The sequence below is a fragment of the Monodelphis domestica genome, chromosome 2 (assembly GCF_027887165.1).
Source record: "Monodelphis domestica isolate mMonDom1 chromosome 2, mMonDom1.pri, whole genome shotgun sequence".
NCBI classification, from domain to species: Eukaryota; Metazoa; Chordata; class Mammalia; order Didelphimorphia; family Didelphidae; genus Monodelphis; species Monodelphis domestica.
Genome location: NC_077228.1, coordinates 202,073,606 through 202,095,832, shown reverse-complemented (window position 1 = coordinate 202,095,832; position 22,227 = coordinate 202,073,606). Strand labels below are relative to the sequence as shown.

Here is a 22,227-nt window from a genome sequence, read left to right as displayed (position 1 = left end):
TTTGATAGCATTTTAGAAAAACTTACCACTAGGCGTCACTGTCGCAGCCTAACTTTTAGAAGTTCTTGGAGCCAAAGTGGTGGAGTAGAACAAGTTGGCTTTGGAACCCCCAGTCCAGAGCTTTGCCCCTTGTTCATAGACTCAAAGATTGAGAGTCCAAAGGCCCTCAAAGACCATCTGTTCTAACCCCCTCATTTTACAGATGAGGAAACTGAGTTTCATGGAAGCTAAGTGACTTATTTCCCAAGGTTGCAAAGCCTATCAATGCCACAGATATAATCTGAACTCCAAAGCCAGTGCTCTTTACTACCCATGTGACCCTGGAGAAATTATTTTGCCTCTCTGGGTCTCAAATTCCTCAACAGTAGAATGAAAGAGTTGATCTAGATCATTTTGAAGGTCCCTTTTTAACTCTAGATGGGCAATTCTTAGTTGAGGAAATTACCATAATAGCATTCATTCCCTGGGTCTGGGGGATGGAGAAAGGAGAAAGGAAAACACAGATGAAAGTGTCTGGTGACAAAGTGGAGAAATCATGGGAAGTTCTGAAAGTGCCACTGAGCAACTGTAGTCAGTGATGCTCCTATGATATATTCCTACTCCTAAAGTTATAGCAATAACTATAAGATTATCATGACAGAACTGGCTTCCAGATGCCCAAGTGTGGAAAAGTAAGCAAGAGGGGCAGATAGGTAATAGATAGATAAAGCACCAGTCCAGGAGTCAGAAAGACCTGTTAAATTCTGGTCTCAGCCACTTCCTAACTGTGTGATCCAGGACCCTGGTATGGGTTAGGCAATAGGGATTAAGTAGGTTAGGCAATTAGGATTAAGTGGCATATCCAGGGTCACACAATTAGGAAGTATCTGAGGTCATATTTGAACCCAGGACCTCCCATCTCCATTCCTGGTGTTCTATCCACTGAGCCACCTAGCTGCCTTCCCAATTTTCTAAGTACCCTTCTCTAAGTGGCTGTTTGACTTGCTAGGAGTTTCAGGACTCACCAAATCCTCTGATGCTCGAGCTTGTGCCCTTCGGAAAAGGTCCAAGTCATACTCGCTGGTCAAGTTTTCTAGGAGAGGTTCCCGAGTGCTTCCATAAGTCTGTCTGTGCTCCTAGGAAACAGCAGGTGATAGCATGACATCTCCAGGTTCCTAGTACTTGGATCCATAAATTCTCAATCATGTGTGCCAGAGTCATAAATAATCTTACTTCTTTAAATTTTTTTCAAGGTCCTGGTTACCCAACACCACAAGCTAACTATGTCACCCTCAGTGATTCTGGAGAGGGTAAAATTCAGAGGCAGCCTGGAGGGGAAGGAGGGAGGGAATCAAGAAAGGCCTTAAGTAAGAAATAGTTCATGAGCTGAGTTCTGAAGGGAAATAGGGATTCTAAGATCACTGGTGAGGAAGGAGTATATCCCAAGCATGAAGGAGAACCTGTGCAAGGATACACAGACAGGAGATGAAAGAGTGTAGTACAGGAAGATATAAAGATACAGGAAGAAAGCTAATCTGGCTTGACCAAAGAGTACACATATGGGAATAACTGACAATAAGAATGGAGCCAGGCTGTGAAGGGCTTTAAACTGCCAAAGTGTGATGTTTGCATTTGATCATTTTTTTTTAAACCATTAGAATCAATACTTAGAATAGATTGTAAGGCAGAAGAGAAGGGCTAGGCAAACAGTTAAGAGACTTACCCTGGTGGCTCAGTAGACTGAGAGCCAGGCCTGGCCTGGAGATCCTGGGTTCAAATTGGGCCTCAGACACTTCTTAGCTGTGTGACCTTGAGCAAGTCACTAACCCCCATTGCCTAGCTCTTACCACTCTTTTGCCTTGGAACCAATACACAGTATTGAGTCTAAGCTGGAAGGTAAGGGTTTAAAAAAGCTCAGTGCTCTATCCACTGTGCTTCCTAGCTGCCCCATTTATAGCTGATCTTAAAGATAAATGGAGGCCAAACAGTGTTTTTCTAGTAGGGATGACATGGTCAGACTTAGGCTTTAGAAAACACTTTGGCAGCTGGGTAAAAGATGAACTGGAAAAGAGAGAAAAATGTGAGAGGAGAAAAATGACCATTCAAGTGGGGACAGCTGTAAAGGTAGAATCAAATCTTAACTGATAAGTTAAGTGGGAATTGATGAGGGCTCCTAGATAGTGTACCTGGATGACCAGAGGATGGTGATGCTCTTAATCCAAATGGGGAATTGAGGAGAAGGAGAAGAACTTTGGGGAAAGAAAGAAATAATGAATTTTGGACTGTTGAGTATGAGATGCTTAGAATATTTATGTCCAATGGGTGGGTAATGCTATGGGAATGGCACTAAGGAGAGAGTTTAAGGCTGAAAATCATATTCAGAGATCACTGAACTCATAGGAGCTGATGACAAAAGAGTACAAAGGTAAAAGAGAAGGGGCTTAGGACAGAGACTTGAGGTTAGAGGACAGCTTGGGGATGATCCGGCAAAGAAGACTGAGAAGCAAAACCAAGAGAGGGCAGTGTCATGAAAACCTAGAAAGGGAGAATCCAGGAAAGGTGGTCAACAGTGTCCAAAGCTGCAGTGAAGCCAAGAAGAAAAAGGACTGAAAAAAGGCCCTAAGAATTGGTGTAAGAGTTTGCTGGTAATTTGGAGTGAGTCAATTCAGTGGAATGATGAGATGGGAAGAAAGACTGCAAAGTGCTAACAAGTGAGAGAACAAATGATGGCAATGAGTTGGGACACCCTTTTCAAAGAGTTTCACTGTGAAAGGAAGAGAAAGGATGACAGCTTGAGGGAATGATGGAGCCAGGAAAGGATTTTATTTTTTTAATGACAGGAATGATTTTGTGCTGATCATTCACAACTCAGAACACTCAAATACCATTTTCATATAATGTCCCACTCACCTTTCTGGAAACTGCTTCAATAGCCTTCATGTTATTATAGTAACTTCTGCTGAATTTCAGTAAACTTTTAATCAGTATACTTTTAGGTAATTTCAAATAGGAAGTACATTAAGCAAGAAACACTAGCATCTAAGGTATTAAATGTAACTCACAAGATTTTGGTAAAATCATGTATTTAGTATCTTACCATATATTTCTCTTTCTGCTCTTTGCTCAGCCCAGAGTTCCTTTTCTTCCTGAGTTCAGCCACCTTCTCCTTATAACGAAGCTGCCTTTCTGTTGGTGCCTACAAAGCAGGAGAAGGAAACTAGCAAGAGGAGCAACTTCAGATTTGGAGTCCCACTGTAGTATGAACGTATGGAAATCACTGAGGGGGTGGCCAACCAAGGGAACAACTATGTACAGAACTGTTACTTTGTGGATCTCTGGAGCAAATGTTAAAACTAGTCTGTATATGTGCACACAGACTTACACACATACAGGCATACATACATATGCACATAGGTATACAAAGATTGTATTGTGCATTCACACAAGTATACACATATGCCCACATAGGTATAGGCAGACACAAACTCACAGATATGTCCAGGGACACATCTATAAACACATGTGCACACATATATACATGCAGACACACATTTATGCACACACAGACACATGTGCACACATGTATGCATACACAATATGGATACACTTGTATGCAGAGACACACACACATAGTTACCAAGAGATACAAAAATATATACATATACACATATTCTCTCTCCCCCCTCCCCTTTCCTATCATTTAGAACAATCCTAGATTTCCTTCCCAACTATGATCAAATGATCACCTTTCCTTCCCATGATTTCAATGTTACTCTCAGCTGGTCCTGCTACCTCCCCCAACTCTGCGCTCATTCTTCTCTCTAATCCCAGTGACATTTCAAACTGGACATGCCCAAAAGATGCCATCTTCCATTCATAATATGCCCTTCTAACTTCATGCATCTGTTGGATTCATCACAATTGTACTCAGAAACTCTGGGTCATCACTCTACTCTCTTAGAACTGATATGAAGACAGAAGGGAAGGGTTTAAAAATCAATCAAAAAAAAATTTTTTTTAAAGCAGGGAGAGGCCAGCTAAGTAAGTAGCACAGTAGATAGGGAATCAGGCCTGGAGTTGGGAGGACCTGGGTTCAAATTTAACCTCAGAAACTTCTTAGCTGCAGGACCCTGGAAAAGTCACTTAACTATTGCCTAGCCCTTACTGCTCTCTGTCTTAAGAACTAATACTAAGACAGAAGGGTTAAAAAAAAAACAAACTTCTGGGTCATCCTTGTCTTCTTCCCCCTTCTCACTCTCCCTCATCTAATCTTGTCAAATCTACCTGATTATTTCTTGCATTCATTCCCTCCTTTCTGCTTTTAACCATCCTAGTTGAGACCATTATCAGACTGTAAGAGCTGTCTAACTAGTCTTCCTATTTCCAATCTCTTGCCTCAACAGTATATCCTTCATGCCACTTACCAGATTAATCTCACTAATATATAGAGCTGATAATTTTACTTCCCTACTTAAAAACCTTCATGTTATTTACATAGTAAATAAAATACAAACTCTTTAACCTGGTCTTCCCCATTCAAGGTTAAAACTACTCCCTTAGAGGCAGCTAAGTGGCACAGTTATAGAGCTCCAGGCCTTTAGTCAGGAGAGCCTGTGTTCAAATTTGGTTTCTGATACATCCTAGATGCGTGTCCTTTAGTATCTCTCCTATACTATATCCTTCAGTCCCACAGGGCTGTTTGGCCCTATCACTTACTTTCCTCTCTAGTCTCTATACCTTTTTTATACTCTGATCCCATGCCTGAAACAAATGCCCCATACATTTTCCTACCCAGTCCGTTTCCAGGACCCAAATCATCTTTACTTATTGATAGCCTTCCCTTCCTTCAAAGTGTCACTCATATATGTCTTGTGTGAAACCTTCTTTGATGCTTCCAGTTAGAAGTGATCCATCTCTCCTTGGAATACTTTAGCCCCTGCTTTTTAATTTCCTTCTATATTTAATCACTTTCTGATTGATATTATTTATGTATAGGTCTCATCTCCATTAAAAAAACTTTAAGGTCCTTGAAGGCACAAATATCTCCGTTTTCCATTTCTAAACAGAATTGTTTGATAAAAAATCCCTGCTTTTTTCATTTGTAAAATTAGGATACTACTACTGCATTAGTTACTCTATAAGGTTTATGTACAAATCAAATGAGATCATATAAAGTACTTTTAAATTCTAAGACCCTTTATAAAACTGAATTATATTTCTACCCCATGGAATCCACCAGTCATGAAATAATCACAAGTTAAAAACAATTGGAGGCTTGTTCTCTACAGCAAAATGTAGTTTTTCCTCACAACTGCCTTGTGAGGTAGAGAGCTGACAGCTGACATTTATACAGTGCTTTACAGTTTACAAAGCCCTTTCTAATGTTTATACATTTCTTAAACAAATCTGTAGCAAAGGGTTGGAAGCCAATCAAATATGAGCACATAGGAAGCGATGGATATGGGCAGTACCTTATTCATCAAACATATGAACTACATCTAATATAATCAAGGCCCATACCTAGCTGCAAATAGTAAGCTCTGAAGGAGGCCTCAAATTTGTCACAAAATTACGAGTGGCCATTACTCTAGTAAGGCACTCACCTGGTGCCTGGTTGCATGCCTATTGTTGTCATCTTGCCTGTGGGAGAGCATTCTCTCTTCTATCTGCTTATCCCTGCTCTGTGCTCTTACCTGGAAGGGAAAAAAACCCCCAACTACCATTATGCACACGGTGAGAGTAGGCGTTAGGCAAAGTTCAGACTACAAATCATCTGAAGTCGAAAAATAAATTTTAATACTAGGTCCCTAAATTTACAGAACACTTTTACTTTCAAAGTGTTTTCCCATCTATTATTTCATTTTAGCATCATCAGATGCCTGTGAGATCTGTTGGATAATGTTATGCCTCTTTTCTTTTCCAGATAGAGGAGCCGAAGACCAGAGAGGTGAGAGCAGAGAATAGAGCACGGTCACACAGCTAACTGGGAAATTCAATGGGAAATTTGTGTCCTCTCACTGGCAGCCTAGTGCCCTTTCAAACAAAAAGCCAAAATCCAAGATCCTTACAATGTGGCCACCTGCTTAAGCCAGTCTGAACCCTATGTATACATCCATTTATTAAGAACAAAAATATCCCCATGAAAATTCAAAGATAAAACTTTTTCTTCCATTTTCTCCTCACTTTCCCTCCAATAGAAGGAGCCAAAAATATCTGGAATAGACTGGCAGGGAGAAGTATGGGGGGGGAGGGGGGGGAGAAGAATCAGAGAATGAATAAGATATTTCAGGGAAGATTTTGTTATGTTGCTAAATAGCCTTTTCTGCCCCCATAATAATTTTGGCAAAACACCCAAAAGAAAGGATCACATATTTAGAACTGCAAGGGACCTCAGGTCATCTAACTCAACCCTTTCATTTTATAGGTGAAGGAACTGAAGCCCACAGGGGTTTGTCCATGATTGGATGGGTAGCAGGTGACTAAACCAAGTCCTCTGAATCCAAATTCAGGATTCATTCCCACTGGGCTCTTCTGCCTCCCTTATATTTTTATATAACATGTCTATGGTATCAGATTACTGTTAAGTCTTGATGAGTCCTGGATCTTTGTCATATAAGTAATAGCTGAAGGCATCTAACACACTAGCCTAGAGGAAGAAAGGAGGATACAGGGGAAACATGGCAGATGTCTTCAAGTATTTAAAGGCCTTCATGTGATGGAGGAATTAGACTTGTTCAGTTTGGCCCCAGAGGAGTGGACAGTAGAGCCATGGGTGGGAGCTGCAAATGGGCAAAGTTAAGCAAGATGTTGGTAAAAACAAACCAAAAAACTTGATCAAGAATGAGATTTGTACAAAAGGAAATGGGTTGCCTTGAGAGGTAATGGTTTTCCCTTCTTTAAAGGTCTTCAAATAGGTTGGCTGACTACTTGTTAGGTATGTTACCATGGGGATTCCATGCATATCTGAGCTGGACTTCTATGAAACACACTGAATACAAGCTGTACAGTCTGATTTTTAAATAGGGGCACAGTGGGTCTAAGGGAATGCTACCATCTTCACAAGACAAGGAAGGATCTAATGTCTCCTTAATCAGAAAAGCCACCTTCTTGTCAACTTTTTAACTAGAGAACAGTGGATCTATTCTCATCTTTCTAAATAGGCTTCAGAGTAAAATGGACACTGACATGTGTCAAGAGTAGTAGTAGGAAAGGACTTTTTGCCCTTCTCAACCAAAAGATTCAGAAGAGAGAATAGGCTTCAGAGTTAGAAGTTAGAGTACAAGTTTCCTCTAGCACTCTGTGGATCTCACATAACAGAGGAACTGAAAAGAAGTATGTTGTTTTTATTAAAAAACTCAAATGTAGGGGGCAGCTAGATGGCTTAAAGGATAAAAAGCCAGGACTAGAGATGGAAGGTCCTGGGTTCAAATGTGACCTCATACACTTCTTAACTATGTGATCCTGAGAAAGTCACTCAATCCCTGCTGCCTAGCCCTTACCACTCTTCTGCCTTAGAACCAATACATAGCATTGATTCCAAAACAGAAAGTTAGGGTTTAGGGAAAAAAAACTCATGTTACTGAACAGGCATTTATTAAACATCTCAGGCAATATACTTTGCACTAGTGAAAGAAAGACAAAATACAGGAGATAGTTCTATCTCTGAAGAAGCCCTGTTCCTACTTTCTTCTGGACTTCTGAGCCATGGCCCCTCTAGTGATAGCTCATTCTGGAACTTCTTTCCTGGAGTATCCTTGCACTTGAAAACCAGCCCACCATCCCCTTTACCATGGAGCTCAGCCCTATTCTTGACTTCTTCTGGACATCAGAACCAAGAATGCTCCCACCTCAGCTACTCCACCTGTTTTCCCCTATTAAAATGTAAGCTCCTGGAGGACAAGGACAAACATTTTACTTGTATTTGCATCCCCAATATTTTGCCCCATTCCTGGGATGTAGTAGTTAATAAATGTTCTTTCCATCTTTCCTTCCTTCCATTCCACTAACCTGGTAACTTTGAAAGCCATATTAGTTATGTCGTTATTTGTCATTATTGACATATATGTCATTAGTCACATATAATACACTTTATGCCTCTAAACTAACAAAGAAATCTAAATCTATAAAGGGAACGAAACTATATTTTGAAATATTCCCTAATTTGTTTTCACTTTAATAAAAGGCATTAAAATTTCTGGAAATTATACACCTTTACTTGTAATCAAGAACAAAAATACATCTCGTAGTAAGGCGGAGTTAAGGATGCAGTTTATGGCCAATGACTGGGATTTTTCTTGGTGAAATTAACTTCCTCAGAAAGAGATCAAAGAAGTGACCCCAGGCTCCCTGGTTAGAGCTCAATGATTTAACCAGTTGTGCTGACCTACCCAGATAATACTTCAGAAGGAACCCATTCAGGACCCAGATTGATACTTTAAGATTTTTTTCAGTGTAAGATTATTGTGAGATAACCTATGTAAAGCACTTTGCAAACCTGAAAGCACTATATAAATGGTAGCTATTATGTTAGAAAAGCCAAACGCTGATGCCCCAACCACAGTTCTCTAACTACATCCTTAAAAGCAGCAGCAATTCCCAAGCAAATAGACTACTTCAAAGTTTTAACCAAGTACCTATAGGTAGCCTAGGAAGAACATTCTCAGAAAATTTAGGGAGTATCATTTGTAAGCAGCCAGGAAAGGTAATGGGCCTATTTTAGAGTACAATCTGATGCATGCATTATTCCAATCAGTCCATCCATGTGCAAATTATTAAGCAAATGAAAAGGAAAAGATGGCTTCCCCAGTAGCCTTTGTTATGGAAGTTCCCTTAAACTCTAGAGGTCTCTAAAAAATAATGCTCTATAAATGAAAAGAAGGAAATTACCTTGCATTCATCAGCTGAAAGATTATGATATAGTGGGCATCCAGATATGGAAAAGTGTCTTTCATGCTTCCCTGTTAGGTGCCCTGTGGAGATAATCAATTTTAATTTTAATTTTGAGTAGGGGACAAATTATGCAGAAAGGGAAGAGTCCCTTTGCCTTCCAGAAAAGGGAAAGAAGGGGCTTCATTTGATCAGTTCAAAGAAGCTCACAAATAAATGCTTAAAAGCCAGTCTTTGTGGCTCAAGTGCAGTCATTCTAAACCATCAGTAAATATGAATCAACTATGGAGAAAAGTTACGGGCTTTCTTCCTCATCAAGTAGTGAATTCAAATTTACCCCTAATTCTGTCCAATGAAAAAATCTCACCTGACTATTTAGCCACAAGCACTATGTACAACTCCCCTCTCCAAATTATTGGATACAAACCATATACTTTCAAGACCTAGGAAGCAATTCTTTCAAGTGTGGTAGAAAGGTTATTTCACTTTCTTATAAAGTGGTGGTTCTCTGGGAGCAGGTAACTAAGTGGATTGAGAGCCAGGCCTAGAGATGGGAGGTCCTACATTCAAATCTGGCCTTGGACACGTCCCAGCTACGTGACCCTGGGCAAGTCACTTAACCCTCATTGCCTGGCCCTTACCACTCTTCTGCCTTGGAACCAATACACAGTATTGATTCCAAGACAGAAGGTAAAGGTTTTAAAAATAAATAAGGATAAAAAATAAAAAAAATAAAGTAGTGGTTCTCTAAGTGTGACATATGGGATCTCTTACAGTATTATTATATATCAATACTTATACTTTTTGACTGAAAAGTCCAAGAGTTTGAATCAAAACAGGACATAAAACCTCTCGATCACCTTAACCAAGAGGAGAAAGAACTGAGAGATACAAGAAAACCTAAAATTGGGATAAACTGACCTAGAGAGTTACAGCCTGGTGTTGGACACTTCATGTTGAAATTATAGCTTTCATGGAAGCGGCGGCGCTTAGGACGATGAGACAGGTCACTGCCAGAATCCTTCATAGACATGTCCTTGGCAATACTTTCATCATGGGACACATTGGGACTGGAGATGTCAATATCAGATTCAGAGGAAGGTGCATTGCCAGTAGGAGTTCGGGGTGGAGATTCATCATGATCTGCTGTGTTCTTGGTATCTAATGAAGAAGCAAGTGGTGAGCTTCTATAACATAACACCATAACTAAAGTCTATGTTCAATTATGCAGATGCTGATTTACTAATTCTGTCATTTCACCCAACTGATGAAGGCCTTTGGACATGACAATGATCGTTGAGATGGACAGGAAACATAGAAAAGAAAAAGAACCAACATCATTTTTTTCTTGTGAGCAGTTTCCATGAGTGGCTAAAGTTTAGTCTGAAAAACTTAAAATATTTCATTTATCTGGCTCCCACCCCATTCACAAAGACCAAAAATAATTTAGGTTGCTTAGAAGTTAAAAAAACAAAACTATTACCAGTCCACTCTCTCCTTCCAGTATAATATGCACAAGAAGATAAATTAAATCAACTACCTTTACAAGCAGAAACCACATCGACTGCATCAATCCAAATGTCCAACTTACTCCCAAGGCCTCCAGACTTATACAGAAGAGTCACTATCACAATGAACTGACATGCCCTACTGCTGATGGAAAATATTCATCCATAAGTTCCAACACAGATATTCACTGAAAGTGATCCTCATTTGAATGGACTCTAAAAGACTAAGTTGGTTCCAGACTTCTGAGTTCAGCCTACCCTGAAATCCCCATTGGCCAATGAAATAAGCTGATTTCCATGAAATCTCTAAGGCTGGGATCAGTTGGATGGCCACAGAATTTCTGGAGCCCAAAACTAACCCAGAGCCAACTTGCTGTAATAGAGAGGCAAGCCGGACATTAAGTAAATAGCCATATTCCACACCATAGCCAGTATCATACCATTCCCAGGTACCCATTTAAGGCACTCAACCTTCCTTGAAAAGCTGACCAACTCCTTCATAAATACCCTGAAACATATCTTTTCCCACTTACCTCGATCTGAGAAATCAACCACTTGCTCAGTTTCTGAGCCAGATGAGCGAGTCTGCCGGAGTGGGTACTTTTTCGGTGTCACAGGAGTGGGCTGCTGTTGACTACGAGTCACTCTTCTAGTGGAATAGGCTGGTTCTTCAGAGCCAAATGACTGCAAGTTCCGAACTGGGCTAGAATCTAGTATCATTCAAAAACATACAAACAAATCAGAGAAATCATTAAAGAAATCTCCATCATTCCTCCCATCAAAAAGAAAATTAATATGATGCAGGAGCCATTTCTTTCCACAAGCCACATAAGTAATCAGTTGGATTCAAATCAATAACCAACCATAGGCCAGAGGGAAGGAGAATTTGGACCTGAAAATGCTAATGATGAATGTTAAAAAATAGATTAGGTGGATAAGTAAATGAAAAGACTCAGCTCAAGCAACACCTTTAAAGTGTTCTTTTCTTCCTAATTTCCTACTCACTCCATTAAAAAAAAAAAGTATATATTGTTGTCTCCCTCTATAAAATGAAAGCTCCTTGAAAGTAAGGACTGTTTCATTTTTCTCTTAGTTTATGAAGCACCTAACTCATAGTAGAACATTTAAAATGTTTATTAATTGAAAAACAGCCAACCATAGATAGGCCCCCAAATATTTGCTCTCATTTCACATAAAGTGGCAGTCCACCTATACAAGTATTTTCTTACACCAAAACCAACTATGCTCTTAGTCACTCTCTTGGACACTCTTTCAAACATCAGCATCTTATTGGATTTAGACATCAAGAGCATTAAGCGATTTCATTTTCTTTAAGCAGTGTCTCACAGAACCATACACATGAAAGCGCTTAAATCCTGATGGGTAGTAAAACCTGCCCTAAAGCATTCAAAACTGAATTATTCCATGTCTCTCCAACTTGACGCTAAAACCCTAGAAGTCTAAAAGTTGTCACAAGGAAAAACACACCCAGGATTTAAAGATATTTTAAGCTTGCTAAAGAAATGTGACATAGATATGTTACATTTTTTTTCCTTTGCAACTTTCCTAAGTAGGGGGACAGGAAAACTGCAAAGTCCAATGTTTTGAGGAGAAAAGCTATTCCCCAGGGGGTCAAACAAACTAGGAAGAAGCCTTGATCTCATATTCATTGTGTTACTGTTGTTTAATATACACAGCTTCTGGTGAATTGCCAAAAGCCCTGAACAAGGGCAATGGTTCTCTCCAAGAACACCATGTCATTTTATGATCCTTGCATTTTTGGAACAAGTCAAATCAAAGGAGAAAGTAAATAAACTTCAGCTAGAAATAAAAACACAAAAGCAAAGTCAGAAGTAGCAACTGGTTGTTAGTGTCTTGAAAAATAATTGTTTCATGTGAAGATATTTCCTCTTAACTTCTGCAGCACATTCAGATTAATAAAACCAAAAGGTCTTGTCTCTAAACAGCTCAGAGCACAATCCAGTCTCCAACAAGAAAACTTTCTTAATTATGTGCTCAGAACTTTCTGCAATCCATTCCACCCCCAACCCAAGTTGGTTCTAGGCAAAGACAAAAGGGATAGGTAGCCACAGAAGGGTACACATATATACTCACAATTATGTGTACCTGTTCTCTGCTATAGATAAAATTGTAATTTCAAACCACTTCTATAAGACTTTATCTATTAGGTATGCCATTTTGCAAAGAAGAAAACTGTGGCCTAAATGAGATTAATAATGGCTGAAGTCATGCACAAGTCAAAAGGTGAGTAAGATTTCTTCCATCAGCCATTTTATGTTAAACCATAGACAGTAGCTAAAATTTGCCTCTAGACATATGGGCCTATTAGAAAAAGACTGAATTTTTCCTAAAAGCACCACTTTTAATGACATAATTTTTTTAACAGTATTTAACAAGTAAAAGAATTGGTTCCCTAAGAATTGGACCAACATTATGATAACCAGCCAGTCACCTGTCTTCCTGGAGGTGGTCAGCAAGAACAATGCTCTTTACCTTGAGAACTCTGACTCAGCCTGGCTGAGGATCGAGTAACTCTAGCAGATCGCCGGGATGTCCCATCACTTTCCGAACTATCTGTATGCTCAATATCTGTAGAGAAATCGGAATCTTCGGTTCCATCAGAACTACTGCCTGCATTCCTCTGTAATATCAGAGATTCAGACATTAGAAAGGGATTTGTATTAATAACAAAAGTAAAACAATGTGATACTCCAGTCACTCTAAGTATATAAAAATCAAAGCATAGGGGTAAAGGAACTATGAGCAATGCTCTTACCAGGACACAAGTCAATTTCTCTTTAATTAATATATTTCATTTAAACAGTACCTACACATTTCTTTATTTCCAAGGTAAATAAACTGCAGTTGCAATATTATTAACTCTGTTTTAAGATATCCCTGGGTAGATCTGAACAACTTGACCATCAATCAGTTCCACACTCTGGAAATGAAAACTACCAACCTCAAATAGCTGGATTGATGTGACCAAGGAATCACACAGGGTCAAGCTGAAGAGAAATTAGCACCAGGTTCTTTCCCTTCTGCCTCTAAAAGCAACTTTTGTTTAAGTCCCAATGTTACAGTGTCATGATGGAATCTCTCATTCTCTCTAAACATCTGTCACATTTGAAAGGAACCAGGCATTAACTCAAATAATATGAGAACCCATGCTCTGTGGAAGAGCATTGCAAGGGAAAGAATGCAAGCCAAATTAAATAGGGAAATTCCTTTGCCCTACCCTAAGCTCTCTTCCCTTGAGGCATCTCTACATAAAGTTGTTAAAAGGTGCTCAAAACAGCACACCAACAGATACAACTTTTTTATCTCCATTAACCACTAATTACCATTTTTCAAATATCTCCAGGATCAAAAGGTTCTCCAAGGTAGATTGCTCTTTTATTAACAGAGCTCTAACACTCTATCTGCTTTCATAACAGACACATACTCACATGGATCTATGATCTCATCAAATAAAATCCTAAGAAGCTATCTCTCTTTTTCCAATGTATCATTGAATTAAGGGATTCACTCAAAAATATAATGATCTATAAGTCTGACAACAATAACCATCTCAAGTTTCACTTCAAATTCTATGATGGCAGTATTTTTTAAACTAAAATTTACTAATGAGGAATTTTTGGAAAGACAAGTAGGAGAGTCAATCACCTTTCTAGAATTTTCAGGGCAACACACTCAGAGGTGATAGTGAGGTACTTTTGGTACAGTAGAGTAATGGGCCATGAAATACCTACTGCTATCAATATGTGTGACTAGTCAAATTACAGTCTCTCTAGTACTCAGTTTTTTTCATCTACAAAATAAAATTATGTGGTGAAATGAACTGAAGGGGGGAGCAACTAGGTGGCTCAGTGGAGCCAGGTCTAGTAGATAGGAGGTTCTGGGTTCAAATCTAACCTCAGAAACTTCCTAGCTGTGACCCTGGGCAAGTCACTTAACAAAAGCCTAGCACTTACTGTACTTATGCCTTGGAACTGATACCTAGCATCCATTCTAAGAGAGAAGGTTAAGTGTTTAAACAAACAAAAAAGTGCTGGGTCTAAAGTCAAGAAGATCTGAGTTCAAATCCAACTTAAAATACTTATTTTCTGCATAACCCTGGGCTCGAATCACTCAACCTGTTTGCCTCAGGTTCCTCATTTGTAAAATGGGGATAATAGCGTCTATCTCCCAGGGCTGTAGTAACGATCGTTACTTTTGATCCTTACGATTGAGAAAATATTTGTGAAAACCTAAAAGCTATATGGGAAAGCGAGAGGAGGAGTAAGATGGAGCTGAGCTAAATCTTTAAAATTTTTAACTGTATTAAGTCAAATTTTCCATGAAAGAGGCAACCTCCCTCGTTCTGGATAATTTTGTTTCCCTTTCCCACCGACACTGTAACAAGCACCCCCAACTAGGCAGCTGTCAAAACAGTTTCAACATGCTGGAGAGGGCGAAGTACTCTTCCAAGAGGGCAGATTCCTATTGAATCTCAGAACTCCGCAGCTTTGTTATATCGCCCACCTGGAAAGGAATGAAGACTAGAAAAGCCCCGCCCCCCACCAATCACCAAGAGGAAGGGAGGAAAGGAAGTCCTCCTAGCCAATAGATACCCGCAAGCAGCTAATCCGGGGGTGGGTCTCCACGAGACGAACTGCCAGGACCAACCAATCAAGAGCAGAGGAATAGCTCCCACTAGCCAGTCGTGGTCTAGCAGGGCCGGACCAGCAGCCGCCCCCGCACGCGGGGAGGTAACCGTTGGGCCCAAACAGGCGGCGTGGCCAGCCAATGAGTATGGCTCTCCGCATCCTAGTGACCAATTGAAATTCAGAAAGGCCCCAGTTCTAGCCAACCAGAAAGCAAGAATAGTGCAAGCCAAGGCCGAGGCCCGTATCTAGCCCGCATTTTCCTGCCAGACTCAGGCAGGGAAAGTAGCTCCACAGCTGGACTGTGTGGTGCGGAAAGAGAGGATGCAATCGCTACGGGGCGGGACCAGAGTTCATGCAGCGCACGAAGCTGTCCTCAAGAACCCGCCAAGTACCCAGTTTTTCTCTCACCTTCCTTCGCGGCATCGCCGCCGGCTGCGGCCCGGCGGTTCCGACCCGGGCAGCAGCAGCAGCAGCGTTAGCTCCGGCGGGCTCCGTGGCGGCCTTTTTAACGGTCCCAACTCTTGAGGACGAGCTTAAGTCCCCTCCTGCCTCACAGCGTCTCTACCCTAATGCGCAGGCGCTTCAGCCAGGGGCGCCTTTCCCTCAACTTCCGGCTAGGAATATGTCATGTGATACTGTTGACCCAAACCGCGGCCCGCGACCATCCCTGTAGCGGTTGAGGGCTGCTTCCGCCATCTTGGACTTGGGCAGAAATTCCATCAAATAGTATCAGATAGAGTAGCCATCTTTGATTGAGCAGTAGAGGCTTTGCATGGCTTGGGTAGTCAGCCATCTTTCTTTGGGGCAAAGAACCTTTAAACAGTTCGCCATTGAAGTTCAAGTTTCTCTCATCTTTATAGTGGGCAGAGTTTGCCTCTTGGGCTTATTAACTTAATGGAGGCAGGAAGGAAATCCTCTTCACGCCCCGCCCCCCTCAATCCTTAATATTTAACCCTTTTGTATCTTGACTTAAAAAAAAATAAAATATGACGTCTTTTAAGACAAGATGCATTGAAAACCCATAGTTTACAAAGGAGTCTAAATTTACAAGAATAAGAGTAATTTCCTAATTGGTAAATTATAAGAAGATATGAACAAGAAGTCCTCAAAGGAATAAATTCAAGCTTTCAAAAACCACATGAAGTAATGCTCCATATCATTAATGCTTAGAGAAATGCAAATTAAAGCAACTCTGAGAATCACTTTACATCCAATAGACTGATAAAATTGGTTATGTTGAACGGACTTTGGGGGAAATAAGCACATTAATTTGCTGTTGGTGGAGCTGTGAATTGATCCAGTTATTTAAAAAAATTCGAAAAGCCATTTGGAAGTTTGCCCCCAAATTCACTAAGCCATGCATATTTGTCTGAGGTAGCAATAACATGATTAGGCATATACACCTAAAGACAGAAAAGAAAGAAGAAAAGGACTCATGTACAAAAATATAGCAACTCTTTTTGTAGTAGCAAAGAACTGAAAATTAAGGGAGTGTCCATTAATCAGGGAATGGCAAAACATTATGTAATAGATCACAACTATGTTGTAAGAAATGAGGAAAAGGATGGTTTCAAAGAAACTTGATAAAACTTGTATGAATTGATGCAGAATCAGGAGTACAACATAACAACATTGTAAAATCAAATAGCTTTGAAAGATTGATCAATGCAAAGAACCAGCCATGATTCCAGAGGACCAAAGATAAACGGTATGCTAACTACCTCCCAACTGCAATACAATAGATTCAAGATACAGAATACGGCATTTTTGGACCCAGCTAATGTAGAAAATTGTTTTATTTAATCATGTATATGTGTAGATATGAAGGGCCTGGAGTCAGGAAAGCCTGAGTTCAACTGTGACCTTACACACTAGTAGTATGTCCCTTGGCAAGTTTTCCTCATCTGTGAAATGAGAATAATAATAGCACCTACTTCCCAGAGTCATGTTTGAAAAGCCCCTAGCACAGTGCCTAAGACATAGTGGGCTCTATATAATTGTTAGCCATTATTATATTTTTATTTCTTTTCAGTAGGAGTGAGAATATAAGAGGAATAAAATCATGGAAAATTTAAATTTAAACAAAGGAATCCAAACTGATCACAATTATATCCCTTAATCTATAAAGATTTGTTAAACATTAGTATTGGGCACTATGCTAAGTACATGGAATACAAACATATAAATGAAAGTCCTTACCTTTTGGGAGGCAGCTGGGTAACTCAGTGGATTGAGAGCCAGGACTAGAGATGGGAGCTCCTAGGTTCAATTCTGGCCTCAGACACTTCCTAGCTGTGTAATCCTGGGCAAATCACTTTACCCCCATTGCTTAGCCCTTACCACTCTTCTGCCTTATAACCAATACATATTATTGATTTCAAGGTGGAAGATAAGGCTGTAAGATTTAAAATAAGTTGAAGGCCTTAAACTGTAACAGTTAAAAGAGTGAGAGCCATAAACTGTTATAATTAAAATGGTTGATGTTGTAAATAAACTGTAGTGAGTTAAAATGATGGAAGATATAAATTGTGATAGATATAGGAGAGGGTCGCAGAAAATATGTTTCACTACAGTGTCTTGGGTTTTAAATCAAACATAAGGTGGACGCCAGGGAATATATTCCCAAATTATGAATATGCCCAAGTCAACTGGGTTTTATAGAGAATTTAATTAGTAATACAATGAGTAATAAAAGAGAGAGAGAGAGAGAAAGGAAATAAGTATGAAGGGCCTTAAACCAACATGGCCTAGACCCGAGTCTTAAGAGAGAGATCAGTCAGTTAGTCTTTTATCACTCACCACAAGGTCTGTCTAAGCAAGGATTCTAGGGACACCAGGCCAGCTCCATCTCAGCTGATTTCACCAGAGAGTTCCAGCCAGAGTCCTCCTCAAAGAGAGATCCAGCCAGAGACTATTTCAAAGGGCCTCTCTCCAGAGCCTCCAGAGGGACAGAGTCTCCTCAGAGGAGCTCCAGTGAGACCTCCTTAGAGATTGTCCTTCAAGAGCTTCCCTTCTCCAGAGCCTCTCTCAAGAGATTCTTCCCAAGCGATCCTCATAAGAGCTTTCTCCAAAAGGATTGTCTCCTCAAGAGATTCTGCTTTTTCTTATATAGGGGTTTTAATCCTATGTTACCTCCCCTAAGTCCTTACATCTACCAATCACTGTAGACGTTTTCCAAAGGACTGCCCATCTGAATTCCTGCTAAGTCGACTAATCCCCTCAGTAAATCTGAACCAGAGAAAACACAGCTGAGTTGACTAATCTCATTAAGAGAAAACTTGCCCGACCCTTTTAGGTACCTAGCATCCCATTGTATCAATTCTAAAAACGGGCATGGCTCAAAGAACTCCCTGCCTCATCATAAGCATGGGTCCAAGTACTTTCATTGTTTAGCAAGGAGTTTTCTCCCCTAAAGCAGTCTTAAGTATGGGTGGAGAAGAGGTCCTCCCATTGCAAGGAGTTTTCTCCCCTAAAGCATTCTTAAGTATGGGTGGAGTAGAGGTCCTCCCATTTCTGATCCTGGCAAGTTCTCACATCAAAAGGGGGAATGTTTCTAGTAGGGAATTTGTTCCAATGGAGGATTCCTCAATGTGGAAATTTTTAACATTCACAAGTCTGAGAAATTTCAAGATTTACAAGGCTTAAAAAAAAAAAGTCCTTTCCCTAAAGGAGTCATGGACACATGAAAGTATATACAAAAAAAAAATGGCTATAGCATGATTCAAGTTTTCTTCAATACTTGAAAAGATATGTGATTTTCCTAATGTAGGTAGCCAAGGCCCCACAAATAGTCATTTCTAACTTCTTCCCAACCAATCCCCCCATGGCTCCACCCTTTTCCAAAGGAGACAGAGACCACTTTGCTCTCCTTAGAGAAAAGGAGTCCCAGACAAGAATTAGATCTTTCTACTGCTTTTAATATTATTAGTCTAAGAAATATGATTGGGTTCCATCTAACTTCTGATGGCACTGTCACTTTAGAGGGATAGGGACTCCAAGCTAGATACAAAGTTTTGACCCCTTTCCCACTTAATGCCAATTCCACAATGAACACATATAGTGAATAGCAAAGAAATCTATTTATTGAAGTAGATCACAAACTAGAAATCAAAGATATACAAAGCAGAATACATACAGGACAATAGAGAATAAATAGTTCTCCCACTGGGAGCTAGGTAACTTAGCTCAACCCAGAGGGTCCTAGATCTCACCCAAGGGAAAACTCCTTTAAGTCTCTTGAGTAGCAAACTGGAGATTGGGACTCAGTGGAGACTGCCAACTCCTCTCATGTCTTCCCAGAATCTTTCCCATTAGTGATCTGAAGTAGAATTGGCCTCTTCTATAGTCCTTTTTTAAACATTTTTTTATTTGGTCAATTTCAAACAATATTCCTTGGTTGCAAAAATCATTTTCTATTCCTCCCTCCTCCCACCCCTCCCATAGCCTATGCACAATTCCACTGGGTTTTACATGTGTCCTTGATCAGAACCCATTTCCATGTTGTTGGTGTTTGCACTAGGATGTTCATTTAGAGTCTACATCCCCAACCATATCCCCTCGACCCATGTAATCAAGCAGTTGTTTTTCTTCTGTGTTTCTACTCCCACAGTTTTTCCTCTGAATGTGTTCTTTCTCGTAGATCCCTCCTTGTTCAGGAACACTGCATTGCCATTCTATATTCCTTCTTGAAGAATAAAAGCAGGAGTGCCCTAAGCAACTTGACCCTAAATGAGTCCAGAAAAGGGAATGTCCTTGAAGAGTTCTGAAGGGAAATAGAGAATTTAAGCTGTTTTGTCTTTTTACTACTGCACTGAGACAATCATCTCCACCAATAAGGAGAGATTCTTTTTTAGTGATCAGCAGCTAGGTGGTACAGTGGATAGAGTACTAGGTCTGCTTATTGATTTGACTTGCCTCTCTCCCTGCTTTCCTACCAATTGTTTACAAATTACAGAATCATAGATTCTCAGAATTGGAAGAGACCCCAGAAGCCATCTTATTCAAATTTTCCCTGAAGTATTCCCTCTATATCATCCTCAATACTCAATAAGTGGTCATCTAGCCTCAAATCAAAGACTACTAGTTAAAGGAAGTTACTACCTCCTAGCTAGTAGGTGGCTCAGTGGATAAAAAGGGGCCTGGAGTCAGGAAGACACATCATCTTCCTGAGTTCAATTCTGACTTCAGACATTTACTAGTTGTGTGACTCTGGAAAAGTCACTTAACCCCCATTTGCCTCAGTTTCTTCATCTGTAAAATGAGCTAGAGAAGGAAATGGCAAATCAGTCCATTATCTTTGTCAAGAAAACACTGAAGAGTTGGACAAAAAAAACAACTAAACAACAGTTGAAGAACAACAATTCTTTAAAAAATGATTATTGTAATATCTACAAGGTCCTCCACAATTTGTGTTCCACCTGCCTTGTGAGATATATTTCATGCTACTCCTTTCACATAATCTAAGACCTAACCAAACTAAATGTGAGACATGCAAATTTAGCGTCATCTCCATCCCAAATGTTCAAATGGATTATTCATGCCCAACCTATGGTAGAGCTTTACAGGCTCTTATTAGTCTAATCAGCCACAGTCAAGCACACTGTACCTTGACCTTGGGGTCCTCATGAGGTCATTTTGGTCTTCTTTGAGTATAAAGGATAACAAAAATGAGGATGACAAATGTATCTGATCAAAATAATGTATTCTCACTCTGCAGTTCTCCTGCCCATTTCTTGTCTTTGTGTGTTTAATCTATGTCTAGAATGAATTCTTCCCCTCCCCTCTCCTTTCTTTCCCATTCCAAATTTCATATTTGGTATACTTTTTCCTTCTTTCAAACCTCAATTCAAGTGCTACTTCTTTCATGAAGATGTACCCTCATCACCTCTATCCTAGCTCAAAATGATTCTTCCAATCTCCCTACATTTTTCTTAGCAATTTGCTTAGACTTTACACTTCTATTCACCCTCTCCATTATTAGATTGTGAGTTTAGATGAGATAAAATCACTTAGATTAGATTAGATCATTTTTATCATTAGATTGTAAGCAAGACATGAATTCTACTTCTTTTTGCAACCCCTCAGCTTAACAATCAGAGTTGAACAGAATAGACAATATTTTTCCAAGCGGAAGGAGGAATTTTAAAAGGGAGGCCAATCTATTCAGAACTAGTAAGGACTTTAAAATGTATAGTAAACGGCACTCCCCCTTTCCTACTCCACAAAATATATTTTTCAGATTATTCTTGTGTGGCTAGGATAAGAATAATCATGACAACTGTGGGTTTTCAATAGTTTTTAATGTTTAAGAATTATTTGAGAGATCAGTTTTAGGATATATGAAGTATTGAGGCTCAAAGAAAGAAAAATGGAAAGATTTGGAAAACATGGAGGAAGAGGGCAAGCATGTAAAGAATAATGGGATCTGTTTTAGAGCAGAGCTATAAAGGAGGGTTAAAAAAAAAACAGCTGGAATTTGTCAAGGGTTTGTATTGGTTACAGAGAACAACCTAAATAAGACTAATATTATCCAGGCAGGCAGAAAGTTTCTGGAGAGGAGAAACTAGAGAAATAGATTCTAGGTAGAATCTAGAGAAATAAACAGCCTCTAAAGCAGCTTCCAGGTAGTTATGGTGAGAAGTTTTTACTTGGAACTTGAAGGAAGGACCTGGATCTCTTTGAAGAAGGATTCAAAGACCTAAAGGAACAGGGTCAAAAATCTGGGATCAGAACATCTATTAATATACTAAACCAAATCAAAACAAACTGATTTGGGAAACTGAACTGAATCCACACAGAGTTATTTTTGTTGTTGGATTCTTGCACTTGTGTCTGACTCTTGGTGACCCCATTTGGGGTTTTCATGGCAAAAATTCTGGGGCAATTCACCATTTCCTTCGCTGGCTCATTTTACAGCTGAGCAAACTGAGACAAACAGGGTGAAGTGATTTGCCCAGAGTCACCCAGCTAGTGAGCCAGATTTGAACTCATGAAATGAGTCTTCCTGAATCCAAGCCCATTTTACTATATACTGTGCCACCTCTGTAGAGTTCATATACCAATGGATTAACCTATATACCTATATAGAACCTATGTACCATATAGAACCTGTATACCTGGTTATATAGGTTCCATATGGTATATGGGTTCAACCTTATGAATAGCAACAATATTATTTTTGCATC

At 39.7% G+C, this 22,227-nt stretch overlaps 1 protein-coding gene across 2 annotated transcripts in view; it reads right to left on the bottom strand.

Annotated features, from left to right (window-relative positions):
* The window catches only part of KAT7 (lysine acetyltransferase 7), a 30,674-nt gene extending 14,999 nt beyond the window's left edge, over positions 1–15,675 (bottom strand). Inside the window, 8 exon segments of one of the 2 annotated variants that reach the window (NM_001172362.1) lie at positions 1,005–1,115; positions 3,077–3,175; positions 5,583–5,672; positions 8,866–8,948; positions 9,787–10,026; positions 10,907–11,083; positions 12,888–13,035; positions 15,452–15,466. In NM_001172362.1, the coding sequence (NP_001165833.1) occupies positions 1,005–1,115; positions 3,077–3,175; positions 5,583–5,672; positions 8,866–8,948; positions 9,787–10,026; positions 10,907–11,083; positions 12,888–13,035; positions 15,452–15,466 (963 nt within the window). 2 annotated transcript variants of the gene reach the window in all.
* Between the last annotated feature and the right edge of the window lie 6,552 nt (positions 15,676–22,227).